This window comes from Periplaneta americana, chromosome 3 (assembly GCF_040183065.1).
Source record: "Periplaneta americana isolate PAMFEO1 chromosome 3, P.americana_PAMFEO1_priV1, whole genome shotgun sequence".
NCBI lineage: Eukaryota > Metazoa > Arthropoda > Insecta > Blattodea > Blattidae > Periplaneta > Periplaneta americana.
Window position 1 is genome coordinate 82,775,394 of NC_091119.1, and position 22,352 is coordinate 82,797,745.

The window sequence follows — 22,352 nt, forward strand, 5'->3', positions numbered from 1 at the left end:
CACTATCAGTCGAAATGAAACGTGCTCAGTCTCTGCATGTTCATATCAGATAACAAACGTTGCGTTTGTGTCATGTTTCAGTTGAAATTAGACAAGGCATTCACAGAGTCATTTAGTAAGTTCCGTGTCTTGGAGAGCATGCACCCTGGTCATGATGCAGCACCACACATTATTATACATAATTCCTTAAACAAGTATAATTACGATGTAACCAGTCAGAAATTTATACTTTAATTACGTATGTTTAAAACCCTGCATCACTTTATGGTAATCGTTTCTCGTTATAAAAACTGATACATAGTTAAAGTTGGCTTAAATCGATGGTACATATCTCCATGGCACACCCAAAATATTTTTTTCTGGGAGGTTTCGTAACATATAATATGTAAATTTTTACGAGTTGATATACTCTAACGTACATGGAGAAGATTAGCAACAGATTCTGCAGCGATTACATGCACAACATGGGGAAATACAGGTAAGAGGCACACTGAGAAGCATACTGATTATCATCCTGGACACCTTCATAACAAATACCACTACTTCCAATAGGTATTCCTGCAAGTCGTGGCCAAATTAACAGAACAATACAGTTTCCTTAACTTTATGCCTCATGTACTGCATTCATATTTCGAACATGCCGACCAAACTTTACTGATGACGTTATCTCAGAGACCTGGCGAACTGCACACACAAGGAGGCAATGGCATGCGTATTCCTGCGGACCAAACCTCTCCTAAGTACAATGAACACAACTATGCATCTGTCGTAACCAAAGTTCCGTTAAATGTGCGACAACGTCCTCAGGCGTTTGTTGCTGTGTTGTCACGTATTTAACCGTAATTTTGCTGCGACAGGAAAGAGTGGTGAGAAAGCGCTGGAACCAATCTGCAGATCTTTCTCCTACCGTGACTGTCGATGCAGATCTGCACTCTTAGTCCAAGCGGTCCCTCCCACATGAGCTCCAACACATATAGCGGAATTAGCACTGAAAATGAAAAAGATACCTTCTAAGTATGGACGGGAAGTGAGGTGGGCGGGGGGGCCGCCGCACGTCCGCGACAGATGCCTCCGGACGTGCGGCGGCCGCGCATGCGTGGTGGGAAGCCGACTGCTGCGCACGACGCAAAATACAATTCACAATATTAAATACACTTGTCTGTCTTCAAGATGGTCTCAGATCGGACGCGTGATGTATGGGTGGGAGGGGAGGAGGATCGGTGATGTTACACGTGACACCAGCGCAAATAATTGTCCTAATTGTATAGAAGAAGCTTCGCATCATGGCGGCAAGCGCAAAGCCAATACTCACGCTAACTCTACAGTTGCGAACTACGCTTGGTAGTGAAAGGAACAACAGAACAACGAGGAGCGTGTCTGTGTGACGCTCTGTGTGTCGCGGCATGCTAACGCGAGAAGAAGATGGCGGGCGGCAGCGAGTTACAAGCCATGCAACGAGCCAGCATCAGCACCAAGGGGTTACCTTAAAAATGAGATTGCTTTTGCTGAACTTTGACTTCTTTTTGTCCCGCCCATCAGAGCTGAGGCGGCCCCTCCGTTCAGTTCGCTTTTTTTGGAGGTTCTGCAAGATCTAGAAAAAAAGAAGCGAGAAACACAAGATAGAGAGCACAAGCCATCACCAAAAACACACACTGGAACGTCTTGTTGTCAAGGAGAGAAAGAAAGAAATAGTGATACTTTTTGCTCCAAAGAGATAGAGAGAAAAAAATAAACGAATAGAGAGTGAAGAGTAGTAATAAAGATTCTGAAGTTTGTGCAGAGTTGAGAATAAAAAGGAATTTTCATCAGTCTTGTTCATATGCAACATTCCACTATGTTCTATCAAACTGCAATTTGATTCTAAATTTTAGAATACTTGTCAACAGTTGGTGTTTCTAATGATTGTCCCCTGCATACACTAATTGCCATTCCACATAACCTGACCGCATTGCGTCGTCGGATCCAAGTTACGGGAACCGCTATAGCATTTGCCACGAACAATGAAGCAAAACCTAAAAGTAGAACACCCCATGCCAGTACACGAACCACAATAGCCAATCACAGCGGAGGCTGTGCAAGGTGATGAGGAGAGCATGCAACAGTCGAGACACCCAGAGAAGCACAGCAAGCGCCTCATGAGGGATCCAGTTCGTCGGACTTACCTGCGCGGAGACGAGCAACGAACTGGCTCCTCGAGCACGAGGTCAGTGCAACGCAAATGAAGATATCTACAGGGAGACAGGCAAACTGGAAGACCTAGTATAAGTAGAAAGTGTATGACTTCACTAGTTCTCTACTGGTAGAAAGTAATAGAGACACTACAGAAAGTTTTTTACCATCAGAGTTTGACTGAGGTATGCCGCCTGCCATACTTACAGTAGCTGCTGATACGTCCACAAAGGAAACGAAATTACTACACTCAAGTGAGCAGTACGATACAAGTTGGAAATGAAATCAGTTACATTGGTAGCACAATAAGAAATCAATTTAGTTTAACCTGTACTTTTGTTATTTTTAAACTTACTGCATTGTGGTTATTTAAATTGTAGTTTCAATTTGTTTTGATATTTAATTTTCTATATTGAGGTTTCTTTATGTTAACATTATAATGAGACTATATTCACAGTTTAGTTGGACTTAAGAACTACTGCAGGACACCAGCTTATGCTCTTGCGTACCCTACTTAGAAGAGTAAAAAGAATTATTCCATTACTTACAAGAGATCCTGTTCAAGTTCTGAACAGCACAAGCAGTTTTCCGCAATCTTCACAACAATGTATAAATTAAAGATCTTTATGTGACATAAAATTGAAGTTTTTAAACAAAACACGTATTCGAGCCACATTTGTACTTCCACTGTTGATAGTTCAAGTACACGGCATTTTGAACATATAACGATGAACCATTTTCTATCTCATGATTGAACATGTAACAACCTTCAACAGTTATTATCGTTATTTTCACATTAACGTAAACTCGTGAGAAATGAGAATGACTTCTTAGATTTACTTCTCACAAGAAGAGAAAGGAATACTGTGAGTGAAAAAGAAATAATATTTCAAACACTGAAAAAACGGTTAGAAGGAGCAGTCTTGTCTGGTGTCTGCTGTAGTTCTTACAAACTACTTATATTGGTCTTTACATATAACAAAAATAAGCTAATGAAATATACCGCAACCAAAAGGTACGTGTAAGTATATGCCTGGGTGCTCTTTTGCTCCACAGACGGACAGACATATGGAATGGAGCTGTGTGTGTATGCTAAGCAAACTTTTAAAGTCCCCAAATAGCATCGAGTTCAAACAAATGAAAATCACAAGCTGACCAACTGTATTATTACTGTTTTAAGAGAAATGGATTTAGATCTCAGTTTATTATATATAAAAAATATGTCGATCTAGTCCATGCACTTAAGACGTTAATTAGTCGGGTGCTTCACATACAGCAGTGGTGATCCCGAGGCACGATTGCTCCCGATCGCTGGTCACGTGGTACATACACACTGAAATGAGCGGAGATCACACGTTAATACCAAGTTGCTCTTGGGAACCGCGCCGATGTACAAAACTTTGTACCTCATATTTCTTGTGTTAAGAATCAAACGAAATTATGTAAAATGACATTCTGGCCTTTTGATCTCCACAATAAAGTTTCTATTCAGCTCCCTGCGGTGTGCGCAAAGAATAAAGCAAGTAACTTCAACGTTTCGTCAGGTCATTCGTTATCTCGTGAAACCAAATGCATGCGTGCGCCGCAGCTTACAGTTAGAACCTATGGTGGGGTTGAGCTAGCAAGCTACAAGTGGAGCGTAGCGAGGGAAGGAAGCTTCCCCTCACGAATAACGAATGGCCTATATATTTATAGTTTTCAATTCCAGTTATCGTATGACTATTTGTCCTCTGCTAATGTCAGACCTGTATTGTCCTAAATGGGGACGGACCCCTTGTCACGGAAGCCCCGCAATATGTGTCTTTGTAGCGATTAGTTAAGAGAGATCAACAATCTGGATACCGTAAGATAGAATAGATCATACATAAAACAAATAATTAATCAGTTACTACTTAAGGAGTTTTATACTTTAATGAACACCATAAAACCGCGTCTGCATGTTTGGCTTTCTTCTCCAAGTGCTTTCAAACATCTAACAGTGTTTGTTCTAATTTAATGGTTTTTGAACGTATGATTAGCCAGACACGATGAAAAACTGATACGTGCGGATAGCTTTATGCCGTTCTCGTTCTAAGACAATAGTGACAACTGAAAAACACTCATGTCGTACATGAATTTCGACCAACTATGACTGCCAAGCAACATTAAATCCGCGCGTCTCCGCCTTCACGACCAGCTGAAACAATATTAATATTGTTAATACTGAAATGGTGGCCTTCAAGAGGACATATTAACACACAAAGATGCATTCAATGCGTAAATACTGTATAATTTGCCTTTAAAAAGTGGCAGGAGATTCATTGAATCCCTGTAGTTAGCCTATGTGAAACGTTTATGCTAGTCGTGATTATTATTATTATTAGTATTATTATTATTATTATTATTATTATTATTATTATTATTATTATTATTATTATTATTATTATTATTAGCATGGTTGGGACTGTATGGATGTTTGAGATTTGAAATATGTATTCTTTTATTTATTTCTTTGTATTTCGAAATTTATACTCCTCGCACAGAAAATTAGCAAGGCGGAGTCTTCTAGTTAATTACTTCCTCATTCCATGAGGACTAGTCTTGAGAATACAATGCACACATCAATGTGACTCCAATCAGTTGTTTGAAATTGTAATGAATAATGCTGAGTATGTCGTTACTACAGTCCTTCGTTTACTTATCTAGAGCCTCCAAGCAATCCGCAACAGTGTAAGTATGTATGGAGTATAGATCGGCGGCATGCAATCGTACTACACAGTTGAGGTCTGCTGTTTAGTGAACATGAGAAAACAAAACAAAGCTAGGTGCTTGGAGATCAGTGCTGTAACAGAAGAATTTGGTAGCGAGCACTTCATTAGGAAAGAACATATATTTTATTAGAAAGAAGGAGAAATTTTCAATTTGAAACACTGAAAGTGTTTATAGTCATTGATTGTAGTGTAGAGACTCGTAAAACACGCACTCATAATTTGTTTTATTTTAAATTTTTGTTGATATATTTATTTGTTAATTCCAACCTTCAATTAGGTTTAAAGTTTCTAGATACGTTTTAGTTATTCTAAAAATTAGGAGAAGAAAAACTTCGGGTGCCAGGTAGCCATGGCGACTTAAAAATTTTATGTGGCGCTTGAACTTTTTTATCGAGTTCAAAATGTTTTAATAATTTGATTTCTATTATGTCACTACGACTATGGTGTGACCAAACCTACTTCCGAATTGACAGCTTCAGAGAAGGGGCAGCAATGTTGTCATGTTGTCCATCTAACGTGAAAGCGAGCGCGCTGCCGTTAAAGAGCAGTAACGAACAGCTAACATGAACGAATACGTTGCTAACCAACTTGTTGAATACTGTGCATTAAAGTTAGTGTACATTATTATTTTATTAGTATATTATTGTTATTATTATTATTATTAGTAGTAGTAGTAGTAGTAGTAGTAGTAGTAGTAGTAGTAGTAGTAGTAGTAGTAGTAGTAGTAGTAGTACCGATATTTTTCAATGTAATGTAATATTGCTAGAAAAGCGCTAAAGAACTGTAAACTGTAAAATGTTTCAATTTAATATGATAGCTTTACTTTTATGAGTGCCAGTAATTAGTCCATGTAATATTGTTAGAAAAGGATCTTGCTGGAAAGCATTCATATTTGTTACACATTTCTCCACTTTCCCCTTTTCCCCGAAGTTTCAAGTCAGGAGGACCCTGCATCATCTTCATCTACACAGCTTTTTTTTTTTTTTTTTTTCCAAATATTGATAACAATGCTCTTATTAATTTTAACATAAGCAGCAGTTCTCATTAGGACTTGCGCCAAAGGTAAAAGAGGCCCGCAATTATCTTATTCCCACTCAAAAGATTTTCTTACGTTACACACCATCTCTCGCGCTTGACTCTTTAACGGGGAACCTTGTACAATAATATTTGTTCTCCGCCTGCCTTTCCTTCCTTCCGACATTGCACAAGTAACCTGTTTAGAAACTCTGCAGAAACTAGAAAACACACACACTAGTCACACACTCCACCAATTACAAGGAAGATAATTTTAATATCATTTAAACACAATAATTATCGTACACTAAAACGATAATGAAACTAAACAATATTTTTAATTCACACAATGCACTCTCTAACCAGCCAACTCATCCCGGGCATGGTATGCACGTGCAACTTGTAAACATAGACACGGCAACACCGTCCCGTTACCACGTTTACGCGTCTCTCGTGAGTGGTTGATTTGAATGGTTGCCATGGTAACATGCTAAAGGCGCCATTTGTCAGGTCGGAAGTAGTTTTGGACTCACCATAATACATAATATTAACAAAATCAGTTGTAGGAAGAAATTCGAATGTGCTTTTTGGATTAATAATGTTACATTTGTTGTATATTTCAAGATACTGTCACTAAACAGCTTCAGTGAAAAGCACAGAGCGTCTCTGACAAATTTTGAATATAGGAAAGGACTGCTGTAATGAAATTTAATTCAGTTTCCCGAAACAATTACTCCAGAGATATTAGCTGTACTGCATGCATGCATTCATGCATGCATAATATTTAATATTGTTTAATGCATTTCAGTAAGTGTATCTTTATCTCAGCTCGAATGGTTTTCCCATTGCATATGTGGACAAAATGTTCCTACCCTTGAAAGGGTCTGGCGTCTGAAAAATTGTTTTTTTTTTATATATATCCCTGGTAAAGAAGTATATTTCATTACATATAAGCTCCCTTTAAATAAATACTTCGGTATTATTATTATTATTATTATTATTATTATTATTATTATTATTATTATTATTATTATTATTATTATTAAATTCAAGTGATATTTTGTGCATGAGTACTATTCTTGTTGTTCACCGTACTTAGACGCATAGATACACGAATAAACAGATGTAAACACACAGTACCGGAGCGTGCGGGGAGACTGCATTGCTGGGTGAACTGTTGACTAGCATTGCTGGGTGAACTGTTGACTAGCAACTTGCTCTCCGTACAAGGCGAAGCTGGTATGTTCGACATACACCTAATTTCTCGAAACGGACATTTATTCAAATGCTTTTCGTGCGGACAGTAGTGTACACATGGCTTGATGTTTTCCCGTGCACAACTTATTAAATTTCATTATGCACGGAAAAATTGAACCTTGTCCAAAAGAAATGGATTCGAATAAATGCCCGTTTCGAGAAATTCCCGTACCGTGTGAACGTGGTCTAACTTGTGTTCAAAGTAAGCAAACGCAGGACTCTAGCCATTACAGATAATTGGATTCATTTAGAAATTAATACCACATTTAAGTATTTTGGAATTAGACTGTGTTAAATTAACTGTTTTAGTATTTATACTTACTGCATTTATTAATCACCCCATTTGTGTACGAATAATAACTTTGATTAAATTAAAATCAAGTTGAACATTTCGTTAAACTTTTACAAGTTAAAAATGCATTCATTATGATATCATATTAATTTGTTTCCTCTTTATGTTATCACGACTGGTTGGATTTGAAAGTACTTTGTTTTAAATATATCATAATTTCAGTTATCCAAGGCCTACTGCAGTTAATGAAGTCACCTTATCAACAGATATTGTGACCAGATTTCTGGAATGTCAAGTGTATATACGTTTAACTTATGAATAACAGAAATTTCATAACATAATCATGTTGGCGGCGCTGTGGAATAGTGATGGTAAAGGAAATAGGAGCAATTGCAAAATTCCTATCTCTATCTTCTTTATCCACCATCTCTGGGAATTTAATACTTAAGTTGTACAACGAGCGCGTCGTTCTCTAATGTTGACGATACGAGGTTGGCTTCACGACAAATAACATTTCTGTGAACATCGAGCAGGGAAATTTCAACATTTCAAGAATCGAACACTTTCAAGGGTACAACTTACCAAGAAGAGAAGAATAGTTTTGTAATTTATTTACTATTGAACACTGCAGTGGAGACCAAAAATAGACATGTCACTTTACATTTTACTATGGTGGAGCCTTTTTGTGGGTACTGTGGATAAGAATGTTTTCACACGAGAGACATTACCTATATCAAGGATGCATCGAGGGCCCGCATGACAGTCATATCACAGCTGCAGGCTGTGCCAGAGTTGTTAGTTAAAATGCAAGAAAGATAAAAGTTCATCATGTTAAACGCTTTTAAATTAAATGTCATTCTTTGAAATACCGATGCTGTAAATTACAGATATGTTAATGGAAAAATTAAATTGCACACTTTTCGTTACCAAAACACTCAATAGTTTTATGTGAGTGACTTCTGTATTGTACAGCTAGTTTTACAACACTGCAAGTGATTCTTGAGTACCTCCTTATACGTGGGATCGATATTTATGAGTTCTTAGGTTTTCATAGTATTTTATTATAATGAAGAAGAGCTGAATTTTCCAACCGTGTACCTCTCCGACTACTTACAGTTTCAATCCTTACAGCCATATCGCCAAAGGTCTAAGGCAATGAAAATTGTATTTCCGAAATTTCGAAGATATAAGATCTTAACACACGATTGGAATGATCAGTATTTATTGAAAATAAGTATGTCTGTTTCAAGTAGTCCTAATGAAAAATCGTACATTTTAACTCGACCTATTTTAAACAGTTTTAAGATCAGAACTACATCATTAATTGACGAAATAATAGACTTCAAATTAAAAAGAAGCTTTTAACGAAATATCGGTATGAAACTGAATTTCATTACAAGATTTTGAAGATTCTGGAAATGACTTCAGCTCTTTAATATTTCAGTGGTCAAGAAAAGAGTTTACTTAAGCTTTCGTCAATAGACTACTATTTCTGCAGCTAAAACACAGTTATAATAATAGTAATAAGACAATGTTAATAACAATGTCATATGTTATGATTTCCGTGACTTTTTACAATGTATGTATTTAAATTATACTATTGTTCAGATAAAAGAGAAGTTAGGGTGAATCGAATTGATGTAGGAATTCACGTACCTCTAATAAATACGGTCAACATGCAAGACGCAGCCGGAACTCGAATAATTATATACACATGGAAATAACAAATATTTTCTTTGAGTCCTACACATAAATGCAGAGGCAAAGATGAAGAAAAAGCAATCGACATTAATTTTTACATATAGAATATAATCCACATCAAGCATTAAGCCTGTCGACTGTGCTCTTACAATTAGGCTACTTCCTCTTGCCTATGAAAAAAAAATTAGTTCTAAAACTATGCATTAGAGTTATAATTTATAATTTCACAAATTATTATAAATAAATAAGAAATGAAATACATGTAAAATTAGATTACACATTTTAAGTTTCGCGTTAATTTTATTTAAGGTACCTGAGGATATTAAGGCCCAGCATGTTATAAGCCCCACTAACTAGTTTTACCATTAGTTATACACTTTTGCAAAAGAGAGCAACAGCTCTTAAGACCTATTTCTACTCGCATTCCAGTGAGGCATAAAGAAATTCGATTCTCGTTCTTGTTTAGCTGGTGGTAACAAGTTATGTGTGATTATTTCAGTTTCATTATAAAATTTTGCAAAATTTAATTTGATATTTAGTCGTTTTACTGTGTGTTATTAATATAATATTAAATCCACGTTATTGTGTAAACATTAAGAAGTTTGGGGCTACCGTGAAACTTTCGCTAATGAGCATATGAGCTCTCCATAAATTAAAATTAAATCGAAGTAACAGAGCAGGAAATAAGGCCCGTGAAATAAATACGTGGAAACGCCCACAAGTCCATAGAAGTCCGTAAGCTATAAAGTTCACAATCTTTTTTGCAAGAAGTGAAACAAACGAAAAGCTGACAATTCCTAATGCACGAAGAGCACTGGATGAACCATCAACTTCAGGATTTGTAAACATCCAGGGGACGCGGATGTGTTCTGTCTGCGAAGAGAATTGTTGTAGATATACATGTGTGTCTCTTTTGAATGTTGGGTGCACGATGAATGTGTAGGTCTCACTGAGGAAAAAACTGGAGACTTTATGTGCCAAAATTGTGTTCAATACTTATAGTCTTTATTGTGGGCCTTATTATCTGTCACTGCAGGATATAAGGCCCAGTGACATGATGTTAATTTTCATTGCTCACAGCATTTATGTGTCTGTTTGAATATTTATTTGAAGTAAAATATAATAGAATAACCATAAAAGTATGCTATTCAATTATTTAAAAATTGCTAAACGTCTCCATTTCAAAGAAAGGACGTTCTATTCCTTAGGTGGGCCTTATTACCCCCGGTTACCTTAGATGCAAAGTCTTGGGTATCACACAGTGCATATGGACTTAGTATATCCGATATTTCGAAACTACTTACGGGTTCTATCACCAAGGTAGTGTAGTTTTAGATTTGGAGAGTAGTCTATTTCTATTTTAAGAAATAATAATAATAATAATATTATCATCATCTCGGAACATAAATGTGATGTAATACTTACTCTAAGCAATAAATTATTAAATGAGCCAACTGACAAGAATAAAAAGTCCATTTGCTTAGATTTGGCAGGCAACGAACTAGGCAAACCCTCGGCTCTGGCACTACATTACTCTGACGTTCTAACCTGAAAGTAGTTCAGAAACATTAGATATACTAAGTCCATATACACGGTGTAAAAGTTAAAACGTTTATTTTAAATAAAATTATAAAATCAAAATATGTTATTTTATTAATTTTAACAGATTGATGTCATCCAGATTTTTTAATGAACTTATTAATTATAATTGAACTTGGTTATAGCGTCATCGAAGGGACTAAAATGATGTGACAACAAATTAATGTTATTATAGAAATAAATACATGAATAAAATTGGGAGAAGAAATACATTCACAATATGGAATATTTTGTAAACCACTATAATTTAATTTGAAACTTTATATAGAAGCTGCAGTAATACAATATTTTTAAATACTTTACATCATTCTTGTATTTGATTGCAGGAAACAGAGACATACGGAATAAAATGTATTGTAATTAAAATAGGCCTACATAGTGTATTGCCAATAATTAGAAGAAATCTAATTTGTTCTGTTTTCCTTTCGAAAGACACTGAATTTGTAAATAATTCTCAATTCTTCCATTACCAAACCAAATTCACGGTATACATCGGCCTTCTTTTTACCACTCTCGATTTATTTTATAATATGATCTTTACTTTTCACACTTAGGGCTACAACTTTTCTTTTGCACCTTGGTCCATTGTACTATATGTAACGCATGTTTGCAACTAAATGTCTGAAATTACAGACTGAAATGAATGCCTATATTAGAGTATGGCACACACTTGACCTATTATTGTTTGTAAGGGGTTTCGGCACGACATAAGGAGTTTGGCTTAACCCACATACCAAAATATTTTTTTAGAATTTCAATTCTTGGCCCGTATAATGCTTTTTTCACAGTAACTGAGGCATTGATCTCTGACATTACAGGCCACTTGCGAAATTCTCTCAACAAGTCTCTATTTAATGCATGGAATATGAATGTTTAAAGAACTTAAACTGTTGCTAAATGTTACTTTAAACATTAAAAATGTGTCGTTATAAAAATAATAGGGATATCAAACTAATTGTTCATTGCAGATAAAATCGTTTTTCTTAACGACTGTCTCTGTAGCCAATGTGCCACACTATAACCAAGTTGAACTATATTTCAACCAAGAAAAAAATATAGAGTGCTAGAATTCCGTCCATATAGAGATAAAATTAAAATAATAAAATCAGAAATGTATGCAATTAAACATTGGAATTACTTGGAAATTATTTAGAAATCAAAAGTAAATTGAATGTCTTTCATGATATTTGAGGAACCGAAAGCCAAATATTAGTACGGAAATTTCGTAAACAACGAAATAATGGTAAAGAGAATGGAAATAATTTATAGCAGTTACGCAAAATCTATGTGAAACAGAAATTTAATGTAATGAACAGAAAAGCGGTAGTGTCAGTTGGAACACCCAAAGAAAGATAATGGAAACAAAGTGAAATTGATTTATATGCGGAACAGGTCGAAACACATAACTCGAGGCGATGGGGATGATTATGATGAATCTAATAATTAGAGTAATAAAGAGGTTATTTACAAAGTACCTCTAGAGACACAGCATGAAAACTGAACGGACGTAAAGGCCAAGAAGTCACTAGAAAATTGAGTGGCTCTAGAACCGTCTCGAAGTCGAAATTTCATCCATCCCGTCAGCAGCCGGTTAGTCGCTTTACTTAACTCGATTCACCCCGGTGTGTATTAGTTAAATATAATTTTATTCTGTTGTTTAAAATACAAATTTTAAACATTGACCAGTGGTCGACATTTCTTGACTCGCGAGTCATAAACAGGGCAAAGTGGTAAGGAATGACTTGTTCATTCAACGTTTAAGCAGTTTGGGTATCCCCCTCCTACCTACTCCTTTGCTGTTCACTACAGGCTGGATTTTATACGACGTAATCTTTGCCGACCACTGCATTTACAAGATAACAAATTTTAGTTCCTCTGAAATTTCGATTTTTTTATACCGGCCTTAACCACACACAAAGAGACTTCACTTGATACTTATTTAAAGAACAAAAACTATGAAAGAAATACATTTTATATAATAAATTTTAGTTGAATTACTAATATAATATTCTGAAGCTGTGCTTAATTTGAAAATATAGCAAAATTTTCTCGATGTTGCCCGAATGTGTCTGAAATTCATACTCAGCAACAAGTTATAAAATATGTATTATTATAGCCAAATATAAAAGTTTCATATTATAACACACTATTATCCTATAATTAATGTAATATAGACTAAATAAAAAGAAAAATCTTTAGGAGTCTTCAATTATGTATTGTACAACTCTCTGAAGTTAGAATAGCCATTGAACAAAGATCTGTGATACAATTTTATGAGAAATTCATTAAACATTTTTATTATTTGAAATCATAAAAGTTGGAATATTTACTTCATTATTCGAAAATTATAAACATTTGTTCCAAATTAGAATAGCTTAAATAAATAATTAATTTGCGTTTTGAATTAAATTGATTAAAATCAATAATTGATACCTTTAAAATAACATGATTTTATTAAAACTAATATTAATTCAACTCAACATTCACAGTCCAATTTAAAGTAAAGAATCTAGAAAGCATTGTTTTTATTATTATTATTATTATTATTATTATTATTATTATTATTATTATTATTATTATTATTATTATTATATATATACTGAAAGTGTTTGAATATTTGTTATAAAAACATTGAATTGTCACCAAGAGAATGTTTAATTTGAAAGGTAACATTGTACAAATCGAAATAGTGCAAGGCAAACATTCAACTCTGCCGAGCTAAGGGAACTGCTGCACACCGTCTATGGTTCCAAGAGCATTGCAACACATCGATTCGGTTTATAATATATCAACCAACATATTTTAATCCGCTCTCCGGAGTCCTAAAGAGAAATGCGATCTCCATGCAACACAGCACATACAGCACAGCGCTGACTTGCTCTATTCCTACTGCTGCACACTACGAGGAAGAAGTCCTCAAGCAGGAAGACGACATTTATATGACGCAGAGTAGTGGCCAGAGCACCGTAAAATATATATTTTTTATTGCTGTCAATGGGACGACCTTGGTTGACAGGGTAGGCGAGCAAGTTTCTCTTGATTTCCACTGACACAAATCCCAAACGTGTACTCGAGGTCTGTGATTTGTGTCGGTGGTAGTACGTTTGTTTCTAGGAACGTCGCACTAAAATCACTCCTTATTGTAACTTAACCTGAGATATATGGATGAAAATTACACAAAGATTATTTAGAACAATCCGCTTTGGTTGCCTTCCTGAATAACTCCAAACACAGATGTTACATGTTTATATATCATTATGTAAAGTAATTCACTTAACTTTGCGACTTCTTTTATTTTCGATAAGGGTCAATATAATTATATGTGTATATATTTATGTTTATAGGACATATATTTAACCACTTGAAGAGAACTTGTGAAATGAACCTATGGATCCTTAAGCAATAAAGAAAATATTATATAGGTAAAACAAAAAAAGATGCAATTTTAAGTACAACAAATAAGATTCCCAAGACATTCAAAATATTTTCCAGAGATATAGCTACAGTCATAATACCTATTAAAAGGCTAGTGACGCATAAAATCTCGATAAAGATACAAAATATACTGTTGTCATTTGATGTTAAAGAAGGGAAGGTAGAAAGACACAAATTTTGGACTCAAAAATACACTATGACAACGTTGGGTAACTGTAGTTCCCTTTTTGCTTCCGGCGAAAGAAGCGATAAACAGAGAAACTTAACTAGGCCTATCTGGGGCCTGTTTGTTAAATCGACTACTTTGCTTATTGGCAAGGAAAACAAGCAACAAATACCCATTTGTCAGAATTGTTTCCTAAACACAGAGAGAAGTGAGAAACAAATTACGAGTGAATTTTAATCGTCTGACGAGTATTCTGCCTGTTGAAAAAATTTACTTGTAGAATGTGGTATGTTTCATTTTCACTGGCAGAGTTAAGGCTATAAGACCTTCTCTTCCACTCAATCAGCCTTAAGGGGAGAGGATGGTATTTTTGATGAAAAATGACTAAATTTTCAAAAAAGAAAAATTCTTTAAAATACTCTGTGATATGTGTGTGGATCGCCATTTCTAACCTTCCTGTATTATGGATTTTTAAATCACTCGCCCACTTTTATTGTTGTTTCCGGAAAATTAAATTTTCAATTTTTTTTTTCTTTAAAATACCCTTTGATATGTGTGGAATGCATTGCATAACATTTTGTGGGTATTTGTGCCCTTATCGGATGTTGAGAAGTCATTTTTAAACTTCCTGTGCTATGGATTTTTAAATCACACGCCCGCTTTTATCGGTTTCCAATAACTTCATTTTTTTTTTTTGCTACATTGCCAGACAAAATGGATATAATTTCTTAACTATTAAAGATACATGCAAGAAATTTAGAACACACATTCCTTAGACTATTAGGAAACTTTTCTCTGTAACAGAATTTTGTTAATTGATTTCATTTTAAAAATGGGTCCGTTTGTTTACAAGAAAGGAAATCAGAAAATTGTTACTAAATTTTAATTGTTTATTTTACAAACGTAGGGACTAATATCAAAATTCTGTTACAGACAGTTTGTAGAACATACTTTTGCAAATACATTTCAAAAACTGTTTGAATCTATCTTTAAAAACGGTTTAGATATATCGGTTTTAGTACAATCCTGCATTGGGTATATATTTTTCAAATTTGGGCCCCCAAATATTTTTTTTTATATTTTTATTTGGTTGAGTTGCCACAGCTATGAACTCTCTACATACAAAAAATTAATAATTTACACCAAATAGGAAAAAAGTTTTAAAAAATACCATCCTCTCCCCTTAACAATACAATAGTGACATACATATTTAAATTAACATACATATTTACGTTGTCACATTTGATTATAACTTTTATGCTATCTTGACAAGTTTAAGATATGTGGTAAACGTAAAGTCAGTCTATTAGTCGATACTTTTAGAGTTGTGAAGAAGGAATAGCAGTCGAGAAGTGTGGTCATGTGATTCAGAAGGATACACAGTAATACAAAATCTTGTGAGGAAAATAATACACAAAAAGAGAGTTGTTTATTATGGTATTTAATTTAATGAGAGATTTAGGTTATCAGCAAAATTGGAACAGCTTTTAAGTGTAATTGAAGGTGACTTTCGACGAAACACTGTCGAATTAATGTTTTATCAGCAAACAGAGTAATTTTCCTCCTTTAGTTTTTTATATGTTTTGTTATTTTGCTGAAATTCACCAAAATAATCTCCTTTCCTTCTCTGATTTTATGAATTAATACTACATTGTGATCTGTCATCTTACTTGTAAACAATTGACAGTTAATTGACAAGCTTGTCAAAAGATTTTAAGTAACAACATTGACTCAACTTGTCACTAGTCTCTGATTTTTTTGTGAGTTTATCACTAGTCAAATAATTACTCGTTTTAAAGAAATAGGCCCCAGAGCTGCCAAGGAAGAATTTTGTGTCTGCTGTATTCACTTCCTATGGTGAAGTTCAATAACCTATGGTGTTATAATAGTTTTAATGAAATTAGTCTATGGAACACAATTCCCATAATGACCATATAGATAGTATACAGAAACGAAGATAACAAGTGAAGTCAACTTCAAGCTATACCACTGATCACATGCGTAGAAACATTCTAAAATGGTCGCCTTAGATTTAATATAATTGTTGTATACATGCATAGCAACAATACCACTCAGTATAAAACACTATTGTAGTGCTCAGTTTAAATATGTTTATGTTATTCGTTATTAAGAGCGCACAAGGTAGCGTAGGCAGTATGTCCCCATGGTCCGCTCAGCTTTTTTTTTTTTTTTTTTAGAAAAAAAGAAACGAGTACTAGGGAATTTCCCTTGAGGGTAAAGACAAGCATGTAGGACTCACATTCCTACTGCCACTAATATCGGCCGCATCTGTGGCTCAGCACTAGAGCATTACTCTTCCTTTCCGGCAGCCTTAATTCGATCCCGTCTTCGTCGTGATTGAATATGTAGTGGACAAAGCAGGCGTTTCAAATGGGTTTCCTCAGAAAACTTCCATTTCCCACTTTCATTCCACCAACACTCTCCATCACTCCTTCATTTCGTCTAACATCTGCAATAGTTATAATAAGCTAGGGTGAAGTACTGGGAATAATACAGGACTCCGATGCCGATATAATACTTAGAGTTCCGGACTCTGGGGTTTATCAGTTACTCAACTTGGGATGGAACCTGTGTCTGTCAGTGCTGAAACAGGATGACCTATCTGTCGCCATCGGATTCATCAAATCCACCCGGACTACAGCAATCTTCGCATATAGACACACACTAGGGCATTATGAGCCTAAGACCATAGATCCGTGTTGGATCCGGTCCCCGAAAAGCCAGCCAGGTACTAATGTCTAGGGACCGAATTGTTATGTAATTACATATTTTATTCCTTTCAACCTAACCGTATATAAATAACAAATCTTTGCGAATCTTGTAATTACCATTAATATATCAAAATTTGATACTACATATTTTTACATATTTACCCCACATTACATATTATGGCTTGGTATTACATAAATCTACATACTTAGGAGTTTTATTCATTTTCACTTCTCTAAAAGGGGGGGGGAAACTTCTGTTGGGGAAGTTTACAATTTTTAAAGAGCCTTTTTATCTATTCAAGAAAGAATATATTTCGGGACGAAACATAACGTCCTTAGTTCCAAAAAGTAACAGAGACACTCACCCCATATCGCCCACTGTAAATATGAGTGAACAAAAGGCAACCATTCTCATACAACTACCTTGTATTGTAAAAATCACTCAGAAAGTAGCGTTACCTTCTTGCGGAGGAGTGGGACGAGGACGACATGATTTGTCTCGAACTATAATTGTTCTGCACACGTCTTAACAAGCCGTTCCCATGCAATTTGCAACCTTACCCACCCTCTTCCTAAACCTTCCAGGAGAAAACCCGTGTCAAGTCTGACATGAGCCGCAATAAAGTAGCCGACGTTTGAAAAGAAGCTGGAGTAAAGGAACAAACTGGAAAGATGTTCAAAGACTAAAATAAATAGCTTTTCAGGTTATCGCTTGACCTCTTTACTTTAAATTTAGTAGACCTATAAGGAAATGGAATTTTCCGAGCAATTAGAAAGTATGGTTCTCGCCTGGAATAATCCTACCCTTCTGAATGAGACAGGAATGTCACTTTTCAAACAACACTTTATAAATGCCTATAGGTACCTTTTTTTTACAAGGAGCAGCTAAAATGCATGTGTCCCACATCTCCTCTTATTTTCTCCTAATCCAGTAAAGCGAAACAGTGCTTGCAGTTCTGTTGTGTCATTCATTTCATTCAGTTCTCTAGTTTTAGTACCTACAGTATAAAGTGCAAGAGAGTTTATCTACTGTTTTTAACTAACTAAAATGGTCCCTGTATCTTCAACCCTAACGACAAAAATAAAATCATGGATTGCGATGGACGAAGCTTTCACTACAGATGGAAAAATAGTAATGTGTCAAGTGTGCGGTAAAAAAGACGGGTGCTCTATGAAATCTCAACTGGAGAGTCTTACCTATCTTATACCTGCCAGATATTGATATTAAATATTTTCATGATTTTACATATTTTGGTACATATTGAGCTTATTTTTCTTACATAAATATGTACATATTTCACACCCTGATATTACATAAAAATCCAGTCCCTACTAATTTCGATTGTTTGAGAGGATAGAAGTCTTAACCTCCTGCTGCCTTGTGTGTTTGAAGGTCTTGTAATAGGAATAGCGCTACTCTTTTGTTCATTATTTTATTTACAAGCTTCTTTTGAACTAATCGTGTTTTATTGTGCATTTCTACTGTTTGACATTAGACTAAAGAATTGAAGTTTAAGCTGTTGATAATAAGGCAGTGCTTTTTCCAGCTGAGGAAACGGATTATTGGTCTTATTGTAGTATTAATGATTATTATTGATGTAAATAAATGACCTAGAATTTTTATGATGCACAGTTTAATACCCATGATATTTCCGCCGGTTGTCCTCCACAATTTGTTAAACATAGATTATAAAATAATCATTGTAAGTACTGTAATAATTGTAATTGTATTGGAACTATGCATGCATGCAGTATAGCTAATATCTCTGGAGTAATCGGTTCGGGAAACTGAAATAAATTTCATTAAAACAGTCCTTTCCTATATTCAAAATTTCACACCGAAAAATTCTGTGCTCCATGCAATAATTTTTATATTCATCTTTTAAGTTATTTCTCTCTTACGATCCACAGAGTTTGATTTTAAGTAACTCTTTGTGTGATTAAATGTCAATAAAGCCATTATGTTAATATATTGACCTTCATGAAAACAAAATAAGTGGTTTCAGCGTTATGTGAATTGCTCTTGATAAAAGAATATGGCGTGTGGAGAAATTACATTTATCTTGATGGAGGACTTCTTCTCCGAGCGTGAATAACAAGAGCCAATTTAGAGACCTCCTCGCGGCATTTCAGTGTGTATGCAACAGAAGTCTAGTGACGTATTCATTGTTGCTGAGAAGTCATGTTCTATGTTCTAACAACAACAACATCGATGCATACATCATCCGCTCTGGCGTCTCGAGTGTCAACTACTCTAAAGGGAATACAACATGGCAGTCAGTATCACAAAACACCGATCTCACCAACGGCAGAACAATGTCTCTCAATATCCTGAAAAAACATGCCATAAGAATAACAACGGAATGTCAACTCCTCGAACCACAATGCCCGTCATTCATGGGTAAGGGACTAATACTACCTAGTCGCGCTCCCTGTCCACCAGTCGATTTCATTTTTTCAGACAACTTTCCATTTCTCAAAGGCTGACAATACTCCATATATGTTCAAAATGGTAATGATCAAAATACTATGTTCATGACTTAACTTTCAATAACAATTTCAAAATTTCAAATTATCTTAATATGGCTCCATTTTATGTCTTTACATTTCTCAATCAAGGGATGTTACCTAAAACAATACATTAACTAATTTTTACGTTGTTTCATAGGCCACATTACTTTTCATTTAACTGTAAGTAACAAGACAAAGTAATTTATTAAATAATCTAGCAGTATTAGCCGTTTCATAACAAATAAACAAGGGTGTAAGCATATTGGCAGTAGATAGAATTTATCATTAGAAATATGGCTAAATTATGCAGAAATGGAATTAATTTGGTTCATGGTTAAAAACCAAAATTTTTAAAACTAAAAATAAAAAGCTTAGTCTTCTTTAGCCATGAGGACAATTTCAACCTGGCAGGACAGAGAGAGCTACAACCTACGAGTTCTAATGCTGATCAGTTAGGGAATCACCAGAGGGAAGTTGGGGTTGTGCGCTTTAAGTCATTTCACATTACAACTGGCGACATAGCTGTTGTCAGGTTGTTGGTTCTCAGAGTATAAAAGTATAATAGTAATGTGTGTAGTGTTGAAAGTATTCTACTGGAATAAAGGGGTCAATTCGATGTCACGATTACGTTATGGTAATGATTACAATAAGTTTTATTTTTTTTTTTGTTAAAAACTTTGAAAAATCGATATTGTTCTGATGCCGGATTATTTCACAGGAATGAGACTCTTTATAAGAAACATCCATATGTTTTCTGTAATATTTATAGTCATTCCTTAAAAACGATTTATAGGCAATAGTGAGATTACTGTTTGGTAACTCTGATTTCAATTACTAAGAACTCTTTCTCATTCAACCATCTATTCACTCACTCGTCCGTCCGTCCGTCCGTCCATCCGTCCGTCAGTCCATCCGTCCATCCATCCAGCCACTAATCTATCCATCCAACCAACCACCCATTCATCCATCCACCCACATCCACTTATCCACTCACCCACCCGTCCATTCATCATCCATTCATCCATCTATTCACCTATCCAACCATCCATCCATTCATTGATCCAACCTTCCATCCATTCACCCGTCCATCCATGCATCCATCCATTCACCCATCCATCCATCCATCCATCATCCATTCATCCATCTATTCATCCTCTCAACCATCTATTCACCCACTCAACCATCTACTCACCCAATCATCCATCCATCGATCCAACCATGCATCCATTCATCCATCCACCCACCCCATCCATCCAACATTCACTCGCTCCCCATTCATCCATCCATCCACTCACCCATCCATCTATCCACCCACCCACCTATCTAATCATCCATCCATGTATCCATACATCTATCCACCCACCCACTTATCCATCCATCCGACATTCACTCGAACATCCACCCATCCATCCATCCATCCATCCATCCATCCATCCACCCACCCATCCATCCAACATTCACTCGCCCAGTCATTCATTCATCCACCCACTTACTCGTCCATCCATCCACCCATTCATCCAGCCATCCAACATTCACTCGCCCACCTATTCATCCATCCATCCATCCATCCATCCATCCAACATTTACTCGCCCACTCGCTCATCCATCCATTCACTCATCTTTTCGTCCGTCCGTCCGTCCGTCCGTCCGTCCGTCCATCCATCCATCCATCCATCCAACCATTCACTCGCCATTCACACATACATCCATCCACTCGCCCATCCACCTATTCATAGTCTATATCCGTTCGTCCATCCATCTATCCATTGCCAACCCATGCATACACCCGTCTACCGATCTACTCATCCACCCAATCATCTCTCCATCCAAATCCCATCCATTTTTCCGTCCAATCAACTCACCTTCCTTCCATCCATCTATCTTACGCATTTTATCCAGATTAGAATCTGAGTTTTGCCCTTCCAAGACAATTTTACCTGGAAATTTACCTCTACACTCGAAGTAAACTCCCGTAAAGAAGTTTGTACGATAACGTACGCCATTACAATGATAAAAGAAATCCTTATACACCGCGGGTTTGGACCCCTGGTCGTTAACCCTTGTGTTTACCACAGCGACTTCTCTTGTACTTAGCCATAAACCGTAAGTAAAGGATTTAGAGTGCTGGGATTATCTAATTTTATTTCTCTCTAACAGCAAAGTAGCTAATATTAGGTTAATTTTATAACATATTACTATTCCGTACTTAATTACATTTCATGGGTATGCATTCTCGAGGCAACGAAACATTAATGATTTTGTATGTTAGAAAGCAATCTCAGTTTTATGGAATGTTACGCGTTGGGTATGAAAGTTATCTTCATTTTTTGTATTATCTATTACGAATGTTACCAAACAGAAGGAACATTGTTCAACTCTTTCTGTATCATAAAGGCTGTGGATCTAAATCAAATATAAGTCTATTCCACCCGAAGTTGGTCACTAGAACTGCGGATTGAATAGCGTCAGTGTCGGAGAAGTTGTCTTTGAACTAATGCGAATATTATAAATAAGATACCTATATATTAAAAAAACGTTTCGACATAGGTTGCACTTCAACAAAAGATGGGAATGAATATCAACCCCTGAAATGCGTCCTTCAGCAACAGAAACAGTTGAAAGAAAACTCCTTTCGAATTAATTGAAAGTCAGCAATACTTCCACGTTCCACCGCCTTGTTTATATGGTGGATCGTATGTCGCCTGTTGTAGCAATGGCTTAGAGCG

At 35.6% G+C, this 22,352-nt stretch overlaps 1 protein-coding gene across 9 annotated transcripts in view; it reads right to left on the minus strand.

Moving 5' to 3' along the window:
- The window catches only part of Ih (hyperpolarization activated cyclic nucleotide gated potassium channel Ih), a 934,537-nt gene that overhangs the window by 147,261 nt on the left and 764,924 nt on the right, over positions 1-22,352 (minus strand). For 6 of the 9 annotated variants that reach the window (XM_069820887.1, XM_069820882.1, XM_069820886.1 and 3 more), the window contains one exon: positions 1,484-1,591. The exons of the other annotated variants lie outside the window; for them this stretch is intronic. In XM_069820887.1, coding sequence (XP_069676988.1) covers positions 1,484-1,591 — 108 coding nt within the window. The remainder of the gene's footprint in view (positions 1-1,483; positions 1,592-22,352) is intronic. 9 annotated transcript variants of the gene reach the window in all.